The 22153-nt window shown below is 37.8% G+C and overlaps 1 protein-coding gene across 6 annotated transcripts in view; it reads left to right on the top strand.

Annotated features, from left to right (window-relative positions):
- CTNNA3 (catenin alpha 3) overlaps positions 1 to 22153 on the top strand; it is a 1563160-nt gene that overhangs the window by 168570 nt on the left and 1372437 nt on the right. For all 6 annotated transcript variants that reach the window (XM_053663824.1, XM_053663825.1, XM_053663823.1 and 3 more), the window contains one exon: positions 3471 to 3590. In XM_053663824.1, coding sequence (XP_053519799.1) covers positions 3471 to 3590 — 120 coding nt within the window. The remainder of the gene's footprint in view (positions 1 to 3470; positions 3591 to 22153) is intronic.

The raw sequence follows: 22153 nt of genomic DNA, 5'->3' as shown, positions 1-22153 counted from the left end.
CCTCAAAAAATTAAAAATGCATGTGCCTTTTGACCCAGTGATCCCACTTCTGGGAATATACCCAAAGTAACCCAAACAGAAATTCAAAAAAACATATGCACCCCTATGTTCATTGCAGCATTATTTACAATTGCTGAGATATGCAAGCAGCCCATTTCCATCAATAGATGAGTGGATAAAACAACTGTAGGACATTTACACAATGGAATACTACTTGGCCATAAAAAAGAAGAAAAAATTTTACCCTTTGTTAAAAGTGGATGGATGGACCTGGAGAACATTATGCTAAGTGAAATAAGGCAGGTAGAGAAAGACAAATAGTCTATGATTTCACTCATGTGTGGAATCTAATGAACAAACTGAACTAACAAGCAAAGTAGAGACGGACTCATAGATGGAGAACAGGATGATAGCTTTTTGGCAGTGGGTGGTTAGGGAGTGGAGGAATTGAGCAAAAAGGAAAAACAGCTCATGGAAATTGACAGCAGTGTGGTGATTGCTGGGGGCAGGAGGGTGCAAGGGGACTAAATGGTAACAGAAAAATACAGTAAAAATTAAATAAAAAATTACAGCACAGGAAAGTAATCTAATCAATAATAGTGTAATAACTACATATGGTGCCAGATGAGTGCTGGAAATATTGGGGGAAGACTTTAGTAAAGTATATGATTGTCTAACCACTATGCTGTACACCTGAGACTAATACAAAATATTGAATGTAAAGTGTAATTTAAAAATTTTTAAATGTTTTAAAAAATATTAACACCAGATAAATTCAATGTTCAACAAATTATTTGGGGTTCTTGAATTATTTTAAATTACCACTCAAAACTTTGAACAGGCAGAATGCAGGAATATTAAAATCTCTTTGATTAATTGTGCTTCCTTTACTAACTTAAACTGAGAGATAAGCTATTTTGAGACATAGTCAATATAATGAAATTACAATGGACTGAACTGATGTAGAAAATCTCAAGAGGTCTCTCTCAGTGATCCAGCACAGTGGCCTATGGGAATGAAAAATCTTCCGATTAAGTCAATATCAAATATCTTCACAGAAAATCTAAACCTCACCTTAACCATTGTCTTATTTTTATCTTCTCATCTGCATGGTAAAGTTACTGCTTTCATTCTTTAGAATCTTTAAGTGTATGCGTGGGTAGATGTTGATGGGGCTTTTAATAGGGATCTAACGCAAAGTTACACTATGGATTTTGTATGACCTCTCCTTGACAATCATTTGTTTTTGTAAATAAGAAAGTCCACTTAAATGAATGAATCATCTTAGTTTGAGTATTCTGAGCTATTTTGTATCAATGAATGGGAGACATAAGTCCCGATACTGAAAGTTCGAGCTAACAGCTCCACATTATGCCAACTCTGACCTTTAATGAAAACCTTCTGTGGTGCTGTGTCCTTACTGGATTTTCTCTTTCTTCTTTGGCCCTGGACAGATTATCTGGAGTTATTGTTTTTTATGTTTCTGAACTTGTGTTAACCCTAAAGTTTCTATTTGGAGTTGTATAAAAGTTCACAGACATAAATGTGAGGAAGAAATATTTAAAAAGTAGAGCTAATCTTTCTTAGGAAACAGATTGATTGGTAAAATAGTTTATATTACTTATAGGTAAAATGACACAAATTGTTTAAGATTTTAGATCTGGTATTATTTTGATTTGAACATAGTGATTATGGACCCAAGAATGGCAAGGTCTGGAAATGATCATATAACATAATAAACAGTTAGTATAATGGTTATTAAATTATGTTAAGAGAAATGTGTTTACTCTGCTACAGAAGGGGAAGAAGATGATCAGACTTGGGCCATCTTTAAACTGATGGATGGGACTGGTTCCTATTTAAAGCTCTGAAAATTCTTCCTGTGAATTGAGACCCCAATCAATTTCCCTCATGTCTTTTATGTGGCTTGAGTCTCTCAATATCAGTGAGTTTTGGCTGTTTTATCACATGTTGCTTTTATTCCTTTTTTTGCATTCTCTTCACTCTTATGTTAGAGCTAATGATAGAGCAGAAAGAACACAACACTGTAGTCAAGACCCAGTTGAAACTGAGTCCTGTTTACTTGCGGGCAGAATGGATAGAGAAGTGGGAGCTCTGGGGTTCGGTGAGGATACATTGGAAAGTGCCAAGTGCCTGCCACTGAGCAGGCACGCAAATGTCAGTCTTTCTCATTTGTGAGTTTCATGTTTGGCCTCGCCTGTAGTCTGTAAGTTTGTTTAGCACAAGAAATGTGCTTGTATTCATAGTGCCTTGTGTGTAGTAGGTTCTAAGAGATTACATTGTGGAATGTAATTTACCGTCCTGCTGCGGAAGCTTAGGACTGTTATTTCCCCTTTCTTTTTCTTCTGCCACCTTGGATTGAGATAAACATGTTGCTTTCATGAAATTTAGGATCTAATACAGTGAAATGCCATTATAATATGACTTATTCTATAGGGTTGAAATAGTAAGGGTCAAATCATTTCCCTGGAAACTTAACTATATTCTGTAACATTCTATTAGCCTATCTCATAGCATTGTAGTCACAGTAGAGTTCTGGTGTGTTTAAGATGAAGTCTCTATTGAATGTGGAAATCTATCCAATGGCACACAGTGAGCATATGGGAAATAAATAACATAAAGAGAAAGTGCCAATGTCTTGTAAATGACATTACTTGACATTTTCAATCATCCTCCAAAGTATGTTCTAATTTCCTAAAATAAACCAAGAATTTAATTTCTTGTGAGTTCCCTTTGCTTAATTACTTACTGGTAGAAAAATATTCTGTGATCCATTGCAATTTGTCTCCTTTGTGTTTTTCTGGTATCTGGCTTAAAAATGAATGGAAACATTCTGATTCAGCAGAACTGATTTCATAACTCATTGGTGTTATAAGACAGAAATGAATAAATGTTTGCTGAACATGCTACATATGCTTCAGTCATCAAAATGTTAGTTTTTTTACCTCCTCAAAACATGAGGTCTGAGAGGTGTTCCTGGCTGAAGTCCAGTGGGTACTGGTGGGTGCCTGTTCTTCATAGATGTTTCTACAGAGGCAATGAGCTACTTTTATGTAAATTTGTCTCCATGGTTGGAATGTGAGAGCTCTTTTAACACTTCCTTATTATAATTTGAAATGATACATTCATTGCACTTTTTTTCTTTAAAAGTAGCAGTGTATGCTAAGACATGAAGAGTTTTATTTTCTTAAAATCCAGTATGTTCTTTTGTTGAAGTCAGGACTAAATGGGCTTTCATTTATGCAATGTGTTGCTTGTACAGTTTCCGATTCTTCATAGTAACTTTCTAATTATTTTATTGAGAGGCAATTAGCTAGCATTTATTATCTCTGTCTTATGAATGGGAGAAACTGGGGTTTACTGTCAACTATTTCTCAGTATTAGCTAGTTAGGAATTTGAAGAAAAATACGCGGCTATTCTACTGATTTGCTCTTGCTTTTGATTTCAGTTTCAAAGGACGCTTGAGTCTCTTAAAAATGTTTCCAACACATCTGACCTCCAGAAAACCTACCAGAAGCTTGGGAAGGAGCTGGAAAATTTGGATTATTTAGCCTTCAAACGTCAGCAGGTAGGAGTCGGACCTTTCCTTGGTGGAGGAGATGAACGCTTCAGGCTTTGTGCTGAAGCGTCAGGTTTAGGTAGGCCTGCGGATGCTTACCTTCCAATGTTTAGGGCAGAAATCGGTTGTGCTGTGTGTGTGGACCTGTCTGTTCATGTGACTTCCCGCAGCGTTCCCTGTGGTCTTTACTTTCAGATCTGCACTATAGGGGTTTCTACATGTGTTCTTTTACCTGTCTTAAGGAAAACTGCTGGTTCGTAAAGGTACAACTACCCTTTGACTAAGGATGCTTCAGTGGCTTAAAGGGGGCCTCTGTGAATGCATGACCAGATGGGGGAATACATAAGAAAAAGGACCTGAAGACTGGGTAAAGGATGTGGTTGTAAATACAATATTAAGGAAAAGGCTCATAAATATCTCAAAATATGAATCAACCTTTAGTGTTCTTATTTGATCTCTGAAGATTAGTAAAAATTTGCTAAGTGTACAAGATTACAGGAAAATGTACCTAACAGATGCAGGTCTTTTTGCCTCCTTGTGTAGATACCAAGATAAATTCAAAGACAAAATAGATCGAGGTTGCTTTTAGAGTTAGTATTTTATACTATTAATAATCATTAAATTCTCTACTGCCATAGTAGCTAGCTAGCTACTTTTCCCAAGCAGGAGCTTCCCCAGTTTCCTAGCAGCCACTAGGTGGCAGGGTTGTCAAACTTTTACTTTGATGGAATGTTTATTCCCATCAGAAATGCCAGTTAGATGTTTAAATTAGGTTACATGAAATTTGGGAATGTGCTCAATGATGGATAGCGTCTAGAAAAATGACTAAGTGGCTGACTCGGATGGCCAGGCACCAAGTCCATTACTTAAGAGTCTTTCCTGTTAGTGTGGCAAAGGTGTGACTGATTTTCTTGCCATTGCCAATTTCACAGATTTTTTTTTTTGATCTTTTGGATGAAGGTTTTCAAAGCAGGACTTCCTGTGCGTAGTTACACCTCATGAAATCAACTTACTATGGTCTCGAAATACTGACTTGGAAAGAGAATTTTGTTTTAGGTCTTGTTTCATCAAAGACATTACATGGGCATTTAATCTCCCCAAGGCCCTATTTTCCTAGGAACTATTATATGTTTTGTAGAATGTTCTGGGCAAATGCAATATCTCTGCACATACTTTAACTTATATTAAAAAGGACACACAGCCCATTTAAGTGTTTTTAACCTCCTTTTAAATTAATGACGGCCTAGGTATCAATCAACATGTAACAGAAGCAGTTAGTTACCAGGAGCCACTACAGTAGGTGTCCAGGGGATGCTGCTTAAAATTCACACTGTGAGTTGCTGCTCTGGCCCATGCAACTTTCAGTGCAGTTTTGTTTCCAAGAGCCATATTTTACCACTGAGGAGTATCTGAGTTGGCAGGCAGTAGTCACTGTTCTTCTCTCTTATCCTTTCTCATTAACACATTCTCAGTAATTAGATTCTTACATTAGCTAATTGTGACTTTGGAAAAATAGAAATGCTTCAAGGGCAGAACTCTGGGAGAATGGCATTGAGGACAGGTGGGTAAATTGCCTGTGTATGTGAGAAAATTATAAGCAGATGGGGTGTATAGATATGTGTGTGTACTTATGTATATTTAAATCATATATATGATTTATTAAATGGCAACTATCTACTATATAGTATGATTAATACCTTTATGGATTAGATAATTAAATGCTTATGACAATATAAAGTGGTTGGTTTTATGAGCACCATTTTACAGATGAGAAGACCATTAAAAAAGGTAAGTAATTTGCTTAAGGTCACTGGGTTAATAAGACATGAAGCTGGGCTTCCAGGGTAAGTCAGTCTGACTCCAAAGCTGGTCTTTTCCATGGTCTCATTCCCAATATCCCTGCAGGGAGCCTGGCTGGGGGATAGTGAAGTAAGGAGTTCTAGGCATGCAGAATAGGATAAAAGCAATTTTAGGAGAGGCCAGACTCACTGCTTAAAGAAACATTTGAAAATGGCCCCCCTGGTGAAAGGCAAAAGACAGGGCTAATTCATTTTCTCCTCTCTCTCTCTCTCTCTCCACCCCTCCCTTTCCCTCTCCCCCTCTGTCTCATGCAAGTCCTCCAATATATACAAAAAGGATTTTTGAAAGAATATATTCAGACAGCTAAAAAATGTAAAAATCTTTACTTTCACAATTTTCTAAGTGTTATGTCTAGCAACTTTAGTTCTAGTGAGTTTATTCACACAAAGCATTTTAATACTCAAAGGGACAAATCCACATAAAATGGACTTACCTACACATATAACATACTGTCAATTCTTTGTCTTACTAGACTCCATCTTTTCTTATGCTACAGATCTTTTTTTTTTTTCCCTGCAAATGATAGAAGGGGAGTTGGAGGGCAGTGGTAAGAAGCCAGGGACCACAGAGTGATGGAGAAAGAAGGAGGAAACTAATAGGGGAAAGACAGGAGGGATAATATGAAGGAATTGAAAATGTACTTGTTTTTTACTGCATGCATCTAGTAAGTTAAAACATTTGTTTTTGAAAATTTAAAAAATCTCAAAATAGAAAAAGGGAGAAAAAAAAGAAGACACAAGAAGACACAGTGAATGAGGCAGATGGCAGAGAACAGCAAAGACAAATATTGTTTACTTCCCATTTTACTTCTGAATGTAGTAGAACTTCCTAGAAATTTGTCATATTAACCAAGTTCTTCTGTACCAAAGCCACAGATGAATTGTTGTGTTTCCTGGATGGGCAGGGTTCAAAGAGCCAGAACATTTTCTCTTCCCTGACTTGGTGAGATTTGCCTTTTTATTTCCCATTCTGCTCCTTTAAAGCCCCCCAAACCTCTTAAACACACCCCAGTGAATTTCTCTTATTGGAAAAGATTCAGCTGTCTGTAAAATTGCAATGTAGCAAGAAAGCTTCTGCCTTATAAGGCAGGACTCTTTGTCCCCGAGAGTTAGTCATGGTTTGCTTTCTGGTCCAACCATATTTATCATTCCTTGTTGTGGCGGAGCATAAGCTCCATAAGGACAGGGCCTCATCTGTCACCTTTGATGCTGTGTTCTCTGCAGTGCTCACAACAGTATCTGATCCACGGCAAATGCTCAGTAAATACTTGTTGGTGTCACTGGTGCTACGAACAAGAACACATGCAAAAGTTTTGGCATCAGGTTACAGGCAATGAAATTGATGTTTTCCTACATTTTTAAAATTCATAAATGCATTAACCCTTTGGCTTTCTGGATGCTAAGGCTGACAGATTGCCCCTTGCCTTATGTATTATTTAGGTTTTCTGCTTACATATTTCATTCCCATCCCTTTCTTTGAACAAAAACAAAATATCAACGTTACCTTGAGTTATGGGTATCCAATGAATTGACTGTACTAATTATCCTCGACTCATTCATTAGATTTTACTTTCTGTCCCTTTCTATGACAAACATAATTATGAGAGATTATATCTTTCATTGAGTCAGACAGATCCCTGGCATATTTTGTTCTATTCTTTTATCTCTTTTTTGGGGAAGGGTGCTTATTTTGCTTTTTCTCCTGGGTGTGAGCTTAGTTATTTCTTTCCTTACTTCATTTTTTATTTTTTAAAAGAGTGGATGCTTACACTTCAGCTATTCCTTAGGCTATATTTGAGGTCAGCCACAGGCATCTCTCCATTCTCTTTCTGTCAGAAAGACTAATGATGAAAACAGTCTTGGGTGGAAAAGGTGAGCAGGAGCCATACTAGATGGGGGCGGAAGTAGGTTTTCCAGGATGAGTCGGCTTGAAGTGAGCAGATGACAAAGCAGGAAGAACTGAAGAACCTAGAGACGCTTTCAGTTTTTAATATCTGGAGATGTAATCCTCGAGTTTATCTGCTTGGACTGTTTGGTTTTTATCCTCCTGGTTGATATGGCACAGGAATGGTAATAGCAAGCTTCAGCTATTATATAGAGCCTAGATTGATGTATTAGTTTGAGAAGTTATGAATCAAGACATTTCCTTGGGGCTTTGATTGTGCAGAATAAAACAAAATGAGGTTTGATAATCTGGACTCTAATTTAGTTCTTCCCTCTCTTCTTCTACCTGTAGTACTTATAATAGCATTATAATACACATCCCTTTCCAGAGGCTTCTGGAATCCACTGCTGGAAGTTGTAGTTGGTATTAAGTTGACATTATGTTGACTAAGTCACATTTACACATTGATGTGAAGATGTGTAAAATTAAAATGCTGTACTTCATGTCCGATCTTCCTCTTGTTTCCCTAATTACGACATGCTATTCTTGCCTCCTGACCTTTTCACAAGGTTTATATGATTTGATACTCAGAATATCTAGGCCTTTTCTAATTACCTATTTAATTGTTCTTTAAAGCCAAACTGGTCTTTGACCAGTCTCCTTTGGTCACCTCCCTTATGACACTTTATCCTATGACTTCTAGCCACTATGTAAATGCTTCCTTCTTAGCATGTGTCTGTGCTGTACAATTTAGCATCTAATTGACTGTGATAGTCACTGAGGATCAGGCGGTGCAGGGTGGAAGGTGGGCTTTGGGGTCAGCCAGGTCCTGAGACCATCCGCACTGCCTTGGGCACAACAGTTTCTTCCTTTAAAATGTTAGGAAAACGATGTCTAATTTACAGCCTGTTTTGACAAAACACTATGTAAAGTGTAAAGTACATGTCTTAAGTACTTTGAAATAAAGGAATAAATATGCAAAGGGTTTAGTGCAGTGCCTGGCATGTTGTCAGTGTAAGTGGTAGCTATTATAGTGTTTTCATATTATTCTCATAAGTCATCTTCTTAAGTGGTTTATAAGTTCCATAAGGATATTTCTCTATTTTCTATACATTCATACTGCACATAGGGTCCAGTGCTGTTCTTAACAGATAGGATGGAATGTTTCTGAATATATGTAATTGAGCTGCCAGTGATTGTGTCATGAGTAGATAATGATACTGCTCAAGGAAGGAGCTGCAGTATTTGGTTCCGCTGTGTTTCTAAGGTGCTGTCTCTTGATGTGCAAAGAAGTTCAGGTCCTGAGTATTTTGCCATGACCATGTGTGGTGGAAATAGGGTCTTAGACCCAATGTTCTGGGTAAATCCCATCTCATGTAATAATTGCACCCTATGTACCTGATCTTTCCTTGTGGTCCCACATGGTGTTGTATGGCACTACAGTGTTCTCTCTTTAGTGATGATGTTCAACAGCAAAAACTGCTTTTACTGAGCTTAGTGACTTCACCCCTTTAGATAACAGCAAAACCAGAAAAGTACACAATGCCTTGTAGGATAGGAATCGACTTTAAAATGATCCCTTATCAATGAAGAAAAATACAAGTAAGTTAGATGAAATTTACTTAGTGAGGAGGACTGCAGGTTAACTCCCTGGGCATTGAAAATAAAATTCCAGATGGATAATGACTGACCACACAGACAGTAATCCTAGGCTTACCTTGGAATTTAGAACTCGAGGACAGGAGGCAGCAATGTAGTCCTCCAGTGAAAACCATGCTTAGCAAGACAAAATTCAGCAGAGTAAGGCTTCTCGTAGTTGTGCTATATAGCATGCAGGGAAGAGGAAGCAGATAAATTCCAATAATAGTCTTCAACATGTAAAGACTTAGAGCAATAAAATATTATGGATCATCTAGGATAAGGTGATATGCAATGATAGTGCACCAGGAGTTGCTTATGTGTACGGGCATACTAAAGTAGAACCATCTTCCCATTTACATTAATACTAAAATGGAAGTGGTAAATATATTTTCCTAAGTCCTTTAAAAGCAAAGCACACACTCATCGGGGTTGTTAGAGGCAGTCTGTGGAAGAGTGGGGTTTGGGGCTGCACTGAATGAGCAGTAATGGGATATGCCAAGCAACAGCTTCATGTGGGGGTCCTTCAAGCAACAGCTTCACCTTGGTGGCCTTCGTTAGAGGAAATACGTTAATAACTCAACTGGGAGAAGATCCTCCCCTTCCTTGTTCTCGAATTAATCTAATTCTCTTGAAAGAATTCTGATTGAATTATTCCTTTTAAGAGTAAGTGAGCTAAAGATTGCTATATAAAATATTCATGTCTGTCTTAGATGATATTCTGCTTCTTATTTGCTCAATAAAAAAGATTATTTATGTTATTTATAAAACTGTTTCTGAAGATCTTAAAGCATTTTAGACACTACTTAAAAATTCATGGCTTGGCTGGGTAGTTCAGTTGGTGAGAGGGTTGTCCTGATAGGCCAAGGTTGTGGGCCTGATCTCTCATCGGGGCACATCAAAGAAGCAACCATATATGCGTAAATAAGGGCAACTACAAATTGATATTTCTCTCTCTCTATAGCAAATCAATAAATAGAAAAGAAGAATTTATTGTACGGTATAGACATGTTTAATTATAAGACAGGGTGCTACAGTAAAGTTCAAACCAACCCAAACATATTTTATCCCACCCACCATGTATGCAGTTACATTTTTATTTAAGTATACACAATTGTTTGTCTCAAATGGAATAAAAAGAGATGAAATTTCACCAATTCTTTAGTTTTTTTGATGGGGAGAGAGTGAGCAAGCACTAGAAAGATTAGATATATCATTGCATCATTCAAGGTCATTGCATCAGCAGCAGATTCAGAATTAATGTTCACATTTCCTAATTTCTAGTTTACTGCAGTAACCATCCAACCATTTTCATAACGTGCAGATCTTTATAGGGTGATTTCTCTTTCTATAGTGACAGCCTGAAGTTAAAAAAACCATATGGATTTTTATGTAAGAACTTCACCTTTTATTTAAAATCAAGTGATTAAAATGATGCCTATTAGTTACTTGTTCTCCTAAAATTTGATTTCTACATTGGGTATAATTAACAGTCCTGACAAGTAGGTGTCCTCTATTAAGTTAGTAAAGTAAAAGCATTTTAGAGACATCTTCTAAGTTCTAAGGTTTGCTATTCCACTTCCATCTCTTGTCTCCAAGGTGGTTTATTGGTGGCACTTAGGTAGGAAGCTGTTGTGTCAAGCACATGCTAGTTGATTTCCATGCACCAGAAAAGATTTATTAATTTTTTTACAAGGTTGTTTGCTATATATGAGTTTGCCTTATGGGCAGCTTATAGCTACTTTATAGTGGAAAATGCATATTAAAATAGCTAATACTTTGTTATGGGTGGTTTTCAAAATTTGCAATACACTAGGAATTTCAGAGGTGGTAAAAAACTCTTTAGTGTTAAGATCAATGTGGCACTTATGCTTATTTGATATTGATATACCCAAGTCCACAAGATCGGCAAGTTAGTATTGATAAGAAATCAGATTCCTGAAAGAGTTACCTCTGAAAGTATCTTCTCTAGTCTGTTTTGTAGCTTGAAAATAAGCTGTGTATGCAAAAGGGGATGATTTTTCACTGCCAACATTATGAACTCTGGTGGTATGACATGTAACATAAAGAAACTACACAAGAATCAGAGAACCTTAAACTGAGGAGTCTTTAAAATTTATCTAACTCAACTTTTTTTTTAGTTCAGAAATGAGAAAAATGAGTCCCAAGGAGATTAGATATCTTTTACAAGGCCACATACTTGCCTGATGGCAAAGTTGGGACAGTGACATGATGTGGTATTTTCCGTGGTTCTTTTGTGAGTTCCTTAGCATAAGTCAGCAGTAGAATACACTTTTTATCTCTTCTCTAAAAAATTGAATTCATTGGGGGAACATTGGTTAATAAAACCATACAGGTATTAAGTGTCCAACTCTATAACACATCATCTGCATACCGCATTGTTCCACTCACCACCCAAATTCAAGTCTTGGGTGAATGTACCACCATTTGTTCCTCCTTTACTCTCTTCTGCCTCCTCCACCCCCTTCCCTCTGGTCCTCACCATACTGATGTCTGTGCCTGTTTTTTTCTTAATCCCTTCACGTTTTTCACCCAGACCCCCATCCCTTCCTCTCTGACAGCTGCCAGTCTGTTCTGCACGTCTATGATTCTGTTGGTATTATGTTTGTTAGTTTATTTCATTCATTAGATTCCCCATATAAGTGAAATCATATGGTAGTTGTCTTTCTCCAGCCACTATATATTGACCCTTTAGTATCTCTAGTTTGAATCCTAAAGCTGAGAAAGCACGAACAGATTAGAAAAGCATTCCTGTCCTTTTTTGAAAAGGTGTGTGATTCTGGACAGTAGGCTGGTTTCAGAGATCCTTTCCCATGTTAAGCTCAGCTGTGATGAGAGGCTGTAATGGAGGGCAGCATTTGTGGAAGCAAGCCTGTTCTCTCCAGAAAAAGTCCTACTTCTGTTGGCTCCTGAGTCTTGAGGAGCATTTCCTCTGTTGTAACCCCTGCCAGGTGCTCAGGCAGTGACAGTCTCCTTCATTCAGGCAAGCATGGAAGGAAGGTGTCCCTCCTAGTCCCTCGAGAGCCTCAGAGTGTGTCTTGCTTTAGAGAAGCCTGTGCTTTCTCCTGTCCTCAATGAAGGGTGTAGGCAGAGTCTTTCTTAAAATGCAAACCTCTGGCCACTCTGCATTTCTACTTTCTCACACAAAGAGAAACGAGGGGGTTTCTATTGATTGTTCAAAAAAAATGTGCAGCAGAGGATGTAGCACATTTTGGGTTTTCAGTGAAGCCCATTTCTTTCTGATTGTGCTTGACTCCAGTTTGTGAGTTTATGGTCTCTCAGGTTGGGCCCTAGGGATCTGGACCAGAATAGAATTTTCTACCAGGATGAAGGGAGGACCAGCAAGGGCACGGACTTTGCCGAGTCTGCAGGAACCTTGATGCTTTGGTACTATGGCGTCACCTAGGGAATTGAGTTTCATTTCAAATTGTAGGAACAACAAAGATGCTTTTAACTTCTGTGTGTGTATATATTATGTAATGAACTGTCCATAAATGAAAATTATTCAGTAGTGACATTTTTTAAAAAGGTAAGACAAAGTTGTCTTTATTAGATATTACATTTTAGAAGAGGAAGTACAAGTGTCATCTGGTTCAACCCCTTCGATGCATGGGTACACAAATACAGAAAACACATCATTTTGTTCTTTTCTATTGCATACAAATTTTCATTTTCTGGGTAATTTTTAGGTCCTGTGTTTTTTAAACCAGTGCCCTTGGAAACAGTGCTTTCTAAACTTAGATAGGTGTACAAATCACATGGGGAATTTTGTTCAACTACAAATTTTGATTCAGTGGGTCCAGAGAGAGACTGGAGGGTCAGACATGTTCCTCAGTGATACCGATGCTGATGGTCCATAAGCCACATTTTAGTATCGGGGAAGTTTAATTGTAAAAAAGGTTTGTTTCTAGTTGTATCTCGAGAGCCCAAAGCAGTCCTTGGAATATGGTAAGTACTTAGTAAATATTTTGGATTTAAGCAATGACCCAGTAGTAAGGTTTGTGTCTATGTGTAGGACATAAAAGATATTGCTATCCTTACTATAGTATCCTTTATCACAAATTTTATTTTGTCATCTTGCAATTTTTATGTCACGTGAAGAGACACGCTTCTTCACATGTATGCTGTTTTTGTAGATCACTTGTTTCAGCAGCTGCCAGAATTGTCCTTTGCATACCTTTGTCACAAGATGAGAGGCGAAAGAAAATAGAACGAAAGGAGAGCTGCTGAGTCTGAGGTACAGGAAACTGAAGAAGAGTAAGAAATGTAGTATTTTAACCCTGCAGGGTCCATTGTGATCTGGCCAAACTCATTGTGGGGCTTGCTGGCAGTTGTTTCAGAAGAGCAAACTCAGTCACATATTTACTATGAAATGGATGACAGTGATCATCTCTAACATATTCTTGTTCATGTGTATATCCAAGCTGTGCATCTCTACCAGCCTGCACAATCAGAAAACATCACCGTGACTGTTACCGTGTCCTTGTCAGGCGAACAGACTGCCACAGCTACAGCCCTCCCGTGCCGACAGCTGGGCTGGGAGCGCTGCCGGCTCAAACTCAGAGGAAGGGCTGGTGCCGCTCCGTGAGGCCAGCGGCTCTAACGGCAGGGCTTGGAGCATGCTCACACCCGTCCTGCAGCCTTCCGCAGGCGTTAGGCTGCTTGCTGGGGGCTGGTTGCCTGAGCGCTAATTTAATATGTGATGAGAAATTCGTTTTGTACCTTTTTAAAAAAATAGAATGTTCATTTTTGTTCTCTAAAATGTCATATTTGGACAGCTTTGAGTTTGCTCTCGAAGAGGAATGCTAATCAGCATGTACAGTATTTCACACGCTCCAAACGTGGCAGCAGTAGAAACACTTATGCTGAAATACAGGTGAGGGGAAATACACCTGTTCCCATGTTGTTCAGTGATTTAGAGGAGTATGTTTACGTAGAGGTTTTCGTCCATACACTCTGGTTTCAAATAACAAGTGAAAAATAAATAAAATATTCTTCAGAGTCACATTACATTTTAGATGGAATATCTTTGAATTTTTACAACATAAATAGCTTTTCTTCCTTCTGTGGGCAGCTTACACTTGTATTCACTGACAAAATTAACTGTGTTTTGCTTAATATTTTTAGTATCACTTATGGGATTTTACCATACTATCAACCTGTGATTTACATAGCATTCTTTTTAACTGTATTTTTATGAATCTAATTTTTCCTCAGTTATAGCAAACAGATTAATACACGCTAATATTCTCTGTATAAATGCTGCTCATATTATTATAGCATCTGGTCATGCCATAGTTAAGTATTCATCATCTACTTCATTATAAAGCCGTTGTTCCAGAAGAGCTGTATGAGCCTATTAGATACGTACACAATTAAGAAGGTAATGATCTGTGCCTGCGTCTGTACAGCACCCACTGCCGACCTGGCGGTGGTTTTCCAGGTGTTGTGCTAACTGTTGATAGGACGGAATAAAACGGTTTTAATAATTTTGAGGGCTTTTTTGGGTCTTTTGATTTAAGTTACATATTTCTTTTAACTTTATTGTTTGTTTAATGAAGAAATTATAATATTTTCCTCACTCTGCTTTAGAGATTGGTGTTTATCTCCGCTGTGCTAAGCTTTCCATCCAAACATGGGGAGTTACTGAAGCCTTTCTTGGTACTTTCACTGGTGCAGAATGAAATGTTCACCATATGTTTCATTACTGATAGTTACACTTTAGGTCTTTATTCTATATTTATATTTATAAAGTTAAAAATAATTGAATTTTGGTCATTTCTCCAGCCTCAGTGTTATGAGTTAAGTACAGTTAGGATACTTTAGACAATTTCAGTAATCATCCTGTGTGAATTTTGTGAAACTAAATGTGGTAAGTTACTCACTAACTTATGGTAAATCTCCAAGCCTTCATCATCGTGGGAGTCTAAGTTCATGGTTCATTTTCTCAGGGTAAAGGCATCACGTCTCACTTTGGATTAGGGCATCACAGTTCTGCGGCTGTGATACAGTGTTATGTGAATAAAGAGAGATTTTGGTAAACAGTAGTGTGCTTTTGTTGGAGATAAATTGGGCAGAAAGTTTTTAGCTTGTTTCTTTCTAACTCTAATAAAAACATGTATCTATACCATATCAAAAGGGGGGCACACTTAAGTCAAATTTATTTATCTACTTGGGAATGATGTTTATTAAGACATAGAAAACATTAAATCTAAAGACTAACTGAAGTAAATGATTTAAGCATACCTGAATTTTGTTTTAAATTTAGAAGAAATCATCTTTTTGGAGTCTCTTTGAAATTTATCTGGAAACTTCTTTTTTTCTTGAAAATAGAGAGTACATAACTTCTGGCTTAGGATACATAAGATATTTGAGCTTTTAATGCTAAAATAATGGACTACAACTGAATCCATGAAAAAAAAACCAGGATTATGTTAGTGGTTAGGTGTTTATGAAGGGCAGGACACTTAGGTTCTGTATTAAGTAATATATGATAAGTAAGTTAGCACTTGTGAACATGTGGTACTCATGACTGACTTGTGTCTATAGCTGTGCATTTTTTTCTGCTCCAAACATCTGGTCCTGCAGACAGAGAATATCTTGACATCTTGGTTGCTTCGTTTTTAAGAATTTTTAGAATGGTTTATATCTTACCTCTGACTAAAAACTTCTGTGCACATTGCTACTGTAGAATGTTATTAGTCTTAATGTTACTAGGACATCAATAAGAAAAAAGTGAAGGTGAGAGAATTTTTAGGAAGGTTGGTGTAAGTAGGTAGATCTTTCTACTGTCATGTGGTTCTGCGTGAGAGCCTGAGGTCAATGAACACACTCAAAGATCAAGCTTTTAGAGTTAACTAAAAAAAAGTTGGTGATACTGAGACTGGTTACTTATTAATAGATTATATGAAATCTGACTTTGAAACATTTATTTCAAAGACCAATAAACTGAAAAGAGCAATCACACTTCAGAATAATAACAAGCAGTTAAGATTTATATATAGCATGTTGAAGGTGAAGTTCTCTGAAAATAAGTGTGTGCACCAGAAGTAATATATAGTTCGTGGTTATTAACAAAAAAATATGATCAACATTTGTTATTTTCTCATCTCATTGGGAGCTGTATTCCAAAATTGATGGAATTAGGACAGTGCTAAGAACTCATTTCATTGCATCATGTTATAAGTAATTAAAACATTCCTCATAACTGATAGCTATATTCTCAAAATCATAACTCATTTCACATCTAGTCACCAATACAAATATTTGCCTTAACTATACTCTCAAATCTGGCTTTGCAAGAGTTTTTCTTGGGCCAGAGCTGGACTAAACAACACAAGGCAAGAACCTCCCATTGAAAAGGAACCATAATTATTATGTGATAATTTGGGAAGTTTGGATTTTTGAAGCCAAATGCACTAAAAATAATGAGATAATATATTAAATCATATAAAAATGTGGAACTTAGCTTCAGTAAAGGCCAAAAGTATTCTATTCTTTTTTAAAACTTATCTTCCTACGAAGCACTAACACATCACATGTATTCCTGAATAAAATCCACCCAGTGCGTAAGCCCGGTCTGCTGACAACGAAAAGGCACGTATGAGTCTGTCACACAGTGGGATAAAAGCTGGGTTCTTTATGCATGGAAACTGCTTTCTGTTAGAAGGAGTGGTGAAAAATAATAGAATTATAAAGAAAGTGAATTTGTGGGAAGAAGACAGACTCTTCCCAGCATTACGTAAATATTTTCTGTTCGGGTACTCTGATATAAGAAACATACTCTGCAACATTTCTCCTTAATAATGAAAATAACGTGTGATAATTAGGCACATAACAACAGAGGGACTTCTAGTGCACGTGAATGTTCATTCACAGGTTGTTGACAGACAGGTTGGAAAGTCAGGAGGCAGTGTCAGTTGGACGTTCTTTAGTGATGAAGGTTTCCCCTCTCTGCAGCTATGCCTACCTTCAGGTTAGATATTTAACCTATTACATTCTTACAATAAGCATGTGATGGGAATGTTATAGGGTTATGACCTGAGCCTTGAAATGATGTGCGAAAGCAGGTTATATTTTGATCATGTCCCATAAGGCCAGGCTTGTTGGTCCTAGTCTCTAGCCCCGCTGTCCTTTCCCAGTTTCTTATGACAGGGACTAAAGTGAAACTCCTAATGCTTAACGTGCAGGCCGTGGGTTGTTGGAGTGCCAAGGACACACTGTTTGGCAAGGAGAGGTGTAGACGAGTGCTTTGTATAAGCGTGAGGAGGAGTGGTCAGGGAACCAGTGGTCTAGAGGGCACATGGTGGCTGTTAAGGGAATGTTAAGGAGGAAATTGATCTGAAAAAAGGTAGAATTCAGGGTACTCTGGAACTGGGGGTACTTTTCTAGAAGCAAAATTCAGGATTGTGTGGCATAATTTTACTTTGAGACATTAATTATGTTCTTTTTTCTATTTTTCTCTCCTGAACCACCTACACTGGAAGAAAGTTTCAAGTCAGGCATACATAATAAAAAATGGCAAAGTCTCTATATCTTGTAAGCAGGGGCAAGTAGGCACAACCAGGTTGTCTTTCCCCTCTTCTCTGGCATACCCAAAAGACACCCTTCAAGCTGGGGAGCAGGAGAGTTGGATGGGAATGGAACTAGCTTAGGCACTGTTTTTGTTCCTGTCTCCAGCCACTGTCTGCCCCTGCTCCCCCATTACCCTGAGTGGAAGACATGATAGAATTTACCCCATTGAAATTGGGGGATCTGAGATGACCAGTGAGCCCCAGGTCTAATATGGACCTCTGGGAGTAGAAAGGTTTCTAGGGATCTTAGGGGCACAGTGAGTGTTTTCTGCCATGTTGCCAGCCAGAATTTTTTCATTTTCAATTCTGAAGTAGTGTGGAAGGGCATCAGTCAGGGAGTGGTGCAGAAATCATCTGGGAGAGGGGGTCAACGAGCTTGGTCACATGGAGGAGACAAGAACAGCAGATAGAAGAGGGGTGGGTGAGGGCACGCACAGCCAACCCCTGGGATGGCCAGATCCCACTCGAGAGTACCGAGAGTACCGACTGTCCCGTTGCTGTGTGAGTGTGTGCTGTCCCTGCTGAAGACCAGGTGGGAGGAGTTGCATGGGGACAGGAGGCCAGCGAAAGACTGAGGCAGAGGCAGCGGGGTGGATGTGGTTAGGCGCTGTGTCCATCTGTCCCAGTTTGGTGCTGCATGAACTCCCCGAGGGGTCAGAGTCTCCTCCAGGAGGAAGAATCAGGTGAAAAATCTGCTGAATGTGATTTAATTATAAACCTAAACAAACTGAGAAATCACTGAATTAGACTGAGTTTACTTGAAAGGGATTAGGTTAAATTTATCCCCAAAATGGGGCTTGGAGTAAAAAAATAAATTTTATTATAAAAAAGAAAGTTATTTGTCAATTATGCCTCAATAAAGCTAAAAAAAAGAAAAGGAAGTTACATTTTTGGACATCTGTGTAAATGATTGTGAACTGCTATGTATCTGCCATGAAAATTGTATCTGTTATGAAGTTCCAAATCCAGGACTGAATGGGGGAACATTGTTATGTTTGGAAATAAAGCAGAGATTTAGATGAGGGGGAGTGTGTGTATGTATGTGTGTGTGGCACCTGAGGCTCTACCATGTCCTTTGGTTTTTTATTGCACTTCTGCAGTAGTCTAGCCAGCTGGGACATGCACCATCACTTTGGTTAGGATTGCCAGGTAAAATTAGTGTGCCCAGTTAGGTCTGGATTTCATGTAAATGAGAAACACTTTTCTAGGCCCTGACTGGTGTGGCTTAGTTGGTCGGGCATTGTCCCATGAAGCAAAAGGTTGCCAGTTCAATTCCTGGTCAAGGCATATGCTTGGGTTGCAGGTTTGGTCCATGGTTGGGGGCACTTGCTCCATCTTTGTCTCTTACAGAGATGTTTTCTACCCTCTCTTTCCCCCCTTGCTTGCCCTCTCTCAAAAAAATAATACATAAATAATTTAAAAATACTTTCCTACTATAAGTATATCCCAAATATTGCATGGGTCATACTTATACTAAAAGTATTCATTATTTGTTAGAAATTGGAATTTAACTGTAAGTGCTTGAGTTTTAAATTTTCTTTTTTTTAAAAAAATTTCTCACTTGTTTTTTAAATTTATTTAATTGTTGTTCAAGTACAGTTTTCTGTCTTTTACTCCCATCCCAGTCCACCCCCCAGTGCGCCCCACCTGCCTCCCCTTTCCACCCCCCTTAGTTTTTGTCCATGTGTCCTTTATACTAGTTCCTGTGAATCCTTCCCCTTTCCCCCCTTAAATTCCCTCCCCTCTCCCCTCTGGTCACTGTCTAAATCTGACAAACATGCTTTTTGGTGCCAGGAGAGGAATAAAGCCAGCCTGGATGATACTTTATCAGCCTGTGAAGTTTGACAACAAGTGGGTGCTGCACGACAGGTGTTCATATCACATTCTTTCAAAGAGAAACTTCTTGGTTCATGTTGATGGGGTGGGCTGAGTCTCTGAGGCAGCCAAGTGAGGCCAGATAGAATGGAAAAATTTAAGAAAATTGTAAGAAAGTAATTTATTTAGTAACTTGTTCTAGGACACATAAATGTTAAGTAGCAAAGTCAGGTTTTTCTGGGTTCTAAATGACCTACACAATACAAAGTCGATTTCAAAAGAATTTTGCAGGAGCATATTTATAGTATAAAGAAAGGTGCTCTTAAAATATGTATGTTTTGGTAGTTGCTACTGTCTTCTCTAATGTTCTCTTTCATTATGGTCAAGCCTGTAAAAGGAACCTTATAAATCTTTCCCAGGAAGCATGCCTTTGAAATTAGTTGAATTATTTTAAAGAAATCATGATATGCTACTTCTTCACTTGACATTTTATTCAAAGGATGTTTCTGAAATTAAACCAGTGGGAGTTTAGCCAAAATAGTGCAGTGACACAATGATGTCATCCAGAGGAATGTTGTGCGGAGTTAAATTGCTCTAATTATTAGCAACTTTAAAATCATAAAGCAATTAAAAAAATCTCACTTCCCTGCTACACTGGAATGTAGCTGGGTGTGAGCAGCTTTTCACCAGGTTTGCACGCCTGGCTTTCAGGAACCACTTTGAGGTCCCAGGGTCACAGCAATGGCTCCTTTCAATACCTGTTCCCTCGTGGCCCAGAATAATCCTTCTGGCCTCTGAGGACTCAGCTTCATTATTAAAAGTGCTATTTTCTCTTTACTAACAATTTTTCCTTTTTCTGTTCATGTTTTCTTCCTTTTCATTTTAACCTGTTAAAGTTTGGTTCAAACAACAGCAGCAGCAGCAACAACCTTTGTTCAAAGCAGTGTCTCTTCCAGTGACAGTCCTGTTTGTCTTCATTTTTTTGAAACTAAGGTTCTGAAAGATTTTAGTCAAGCTCACCAGCTTCCTAACTACATAAGCTCTTGGAGAGAAGTGGGGAGTCCAGTATTTTCTGTAGCTAATTACTATTAACCAGCACTCAGTTTTCATTAACTGTCAGATACTATAAAAATTCCAAAATTGTCCATGAAGATGAATAAGGAAAAATGTTTTCTCTAATATGTGTTAATATAAAATGTAACTCTTAATATAAAAGCTATAGTACATAAATTTCTATTGTGAGTTTTTTTTCCCCTATGGGTTGGGTGAGGTAAGGTTTCTAAAAATAGGAGACCGAAGAAGTGATGTCTGGAAGGCCCTTCTTCTTCAGGGAAGTTACCTTCGGAGAGCACACTATTGGTATTGCTTCAAGGGTCTTCAAATTGCATTCAGGTTTAAGGCAATCTGTTACTAATGTTTTTGTTCATTCTATGCACGTGAATACTTCAACAGTTTTTGAATTGTTAAATGTAGGGAACAAAGATTTTCATGATGGCCTCCCTTCCTTCCTCCCTCCCTTCCTTTTAAAATTAAATTTATTAGGGTGACATTGGTTAATAAGATCATATATTTTTTGCTTATTCATTTTACTGTGTGTCAGTTGATTTGCCCTATTTTTGTCCCACTAGAAGTACTGACAATAGACTCAATGAGGAGACTTTTAAAAAAATTATTTTTCAATTACTGTTGACATTTAATATTATTTTATATTAGTTTTAGGTGCACAGAATAGTGGTTAGATAATTATATGTTTGCAAAGTGATGCCTCCAATAATTGAAGTACCCACCTGACACCATACATAGTTATCACAACATTATTTACTATGTTCCCAGTGCTGAACTTCACATCCCCATGACTATTTTGTTACTTCCAATTTGTGCTTCTTAATCCTTTACCTTTCTCACCCAGTCCCCCAACTCCCATTTTTTCTGGAAACCATGGGTCTATTCTCTGCATCTATGAGTCTGTTTCTGTTTTGTTTGTTCATTTATTTTATTCTTTAGATTCCTGATGTAAGTGAAATCATATGGTATTTGTCTTTCTCTGTCTGACTTACTTCACTCAACATAATACCTATTGAGGAGTTGGTTTTATCAGCAGTTGTAAGGCATATGTAAGTACCAGTTTTAGTAATTATTTGGGAGGTTTTAATTATGCACTTGCTATTTTCTCCTTAGCATTTGTTCTTCCCTCTTCTTGCAATACTTTTCAACCACACCTTCATAAAATGGTTCCTTCTTATAATTCAGGTTTCCTTAGAGAGGTAGAAAGGACTTCTCAGATCCATTTAAGAAAGAACCAGCCCCTGCCCTGACCCTGGCCTCTTCATAACACTTATCATTGTATGAAATTATATGGTAATTTAATTATTTTGGTTGTTTATTTTGTAGCTATTCCCAGAATAGAAATATCTTGTCTCTCTTGTTATTGAATGGTGCTCAATAAATATTTGTTGAAGAAATGAATGATATGGAAGATTAATGATATTGGTGAATCACATCAAACCTTTCTGATGAGGGGTTTATCTATAATACCTTTTTAACCTCCAGTTACCTTTTCACTTCTCAGTAATTTGGTTTCTGCTCTTCAGTTGCACCAATACTGTTCTAATTATGATCACTGATTTTGTTGACATTTTTTAGACCTTTACACTTAAATTCTGCAAGGCACTTAGCACTGTCAACTGATATTCCTTCTTATCAATCTTAATTTTCTTTCTTTCTTTTCCTTCAAATTTTCTTCCTACGTGTCTGCACACTTCTCAGTTTCTCTCAAGTTAA

The sequence above is a fragment of the Artibeus jamaicensis genome, unplaced genomic scaffold (genome assembly GCF_021234435.1).
Source record: "Artibeus jamaicensis isolate MK-2021 breed Jamaican fruit bat unplaced genomic scaffold, CSHL_Jam_final contig_332, whole genome shotgun sequence".
Lineage (NCBI taxonomy): Eukaryota > Metazoa > Chordata > Mammalia > Chiroptera > Phyllostomidae > Artibeus > Artibeus jamaicensis.
The sequence above is the reverse complement of the archived record's forward strand: the minus strand, read 5'-3'. Positions and strand labels throughout refer to the sequence as shown.